A 729-nucleotide genomic window follows, 5' to 3' on the forward strand; every position below is an offset into this window, starting at 1 on the left:
CCCCGAGGCCGCTCTCAAGGTGCCCTCCCCGGCCGCCCTCTACCCCGGCGGGCGCGGCGACTTCGGCGCGGGGGGGGACTCGGAGCCCCCCGACAGCCCCCACTCGGGGATGGCCGGCGGCTACATCAACGGCGACGCGGCCGTGAGCGAGGGCTACGCCGTGGACGCCTTTTTCATCACGGACGGGCGGTCGCGGCGCAAGGCGGTGGCGGGGCCGGCGGCGGCGCGGAACCTGCCCCGGCACACGTGCGGCGAGTGCGGCAAGAGCTACGCCACCTCCTCCAACCTGAGCCGCCACAAGCAGACGCACCGCAGCCTGGACAGCAAGATGGCCAAGAAGTGTCCGACGTGCGGCAAGGTGTACGTCTCCATGCCGGCCATGGCCATGCACCTGCTGACGCACGACCTGAAGCACAAGTGCCAGGTGTGCGGCAAAGCCTTCAGCCGGCCCTGGCTGCTGCAGGGCCACATGAGGTCCCACACCGGGGAGAAGCCGTTCGGCTGCGCCCACTGCGGCAAAGCCTTCGCCGACCGCTCGAACCTGCGCGCCCACATGCAGACCCACTCGGCCTTCAAGCACTTCAAGTGCAAGCGCTGCAGCAAGACCTTCGCCCTCAAGTCCTATCTCAACAAGCACTACGAGTCCGCCTGCTTCAAAGGGGCCGCGGCGCCCCTCAGCCCGCTGCACCCCTGAGGGAGCCGCGCCCGACCCCTTCATCCACCCCCCCC

General features: G+C 70.2%; 1 protein-coding gene across 1 annotated transcript; it reads left to right on the forward strand.

Annotated features, from left to right (window-relative positions):
* Nucleotide 1: 1 nt before the first annotated feature.
* SCRT1 (scratch family transcriptional repressor 1) lies at nucleotides 2-723 on the forward strand (the record flags this gene model as incomplete). The annotated part of the gene is made up of 1 exon (XM_027633501.1): nucleotides 2-723. A coding segment is annotated over one exon (693 nt), but the record flags the coding sequence as incomplete, so codon positions are not given.
* Nucleotides 724-729: the final 6 nt, after the last annotated feature.

The sequence above is a fragment of the Corapipo altera genome, unplaced genomic scaffold (genome assembly GCF_003945725.1).
Source record: "Corapipo altera isolate COAL_440 unplaced genomic scaffold, ASM394572v1 49603, whole genome shotgun sequence".
Classification (NCBI taxonomy): domain Eukaryota; kingdom Metazoa; phylum Chordata; class Aves; order Passeriformes; family Pipridae; genus Corapipo; species Corapipo altera.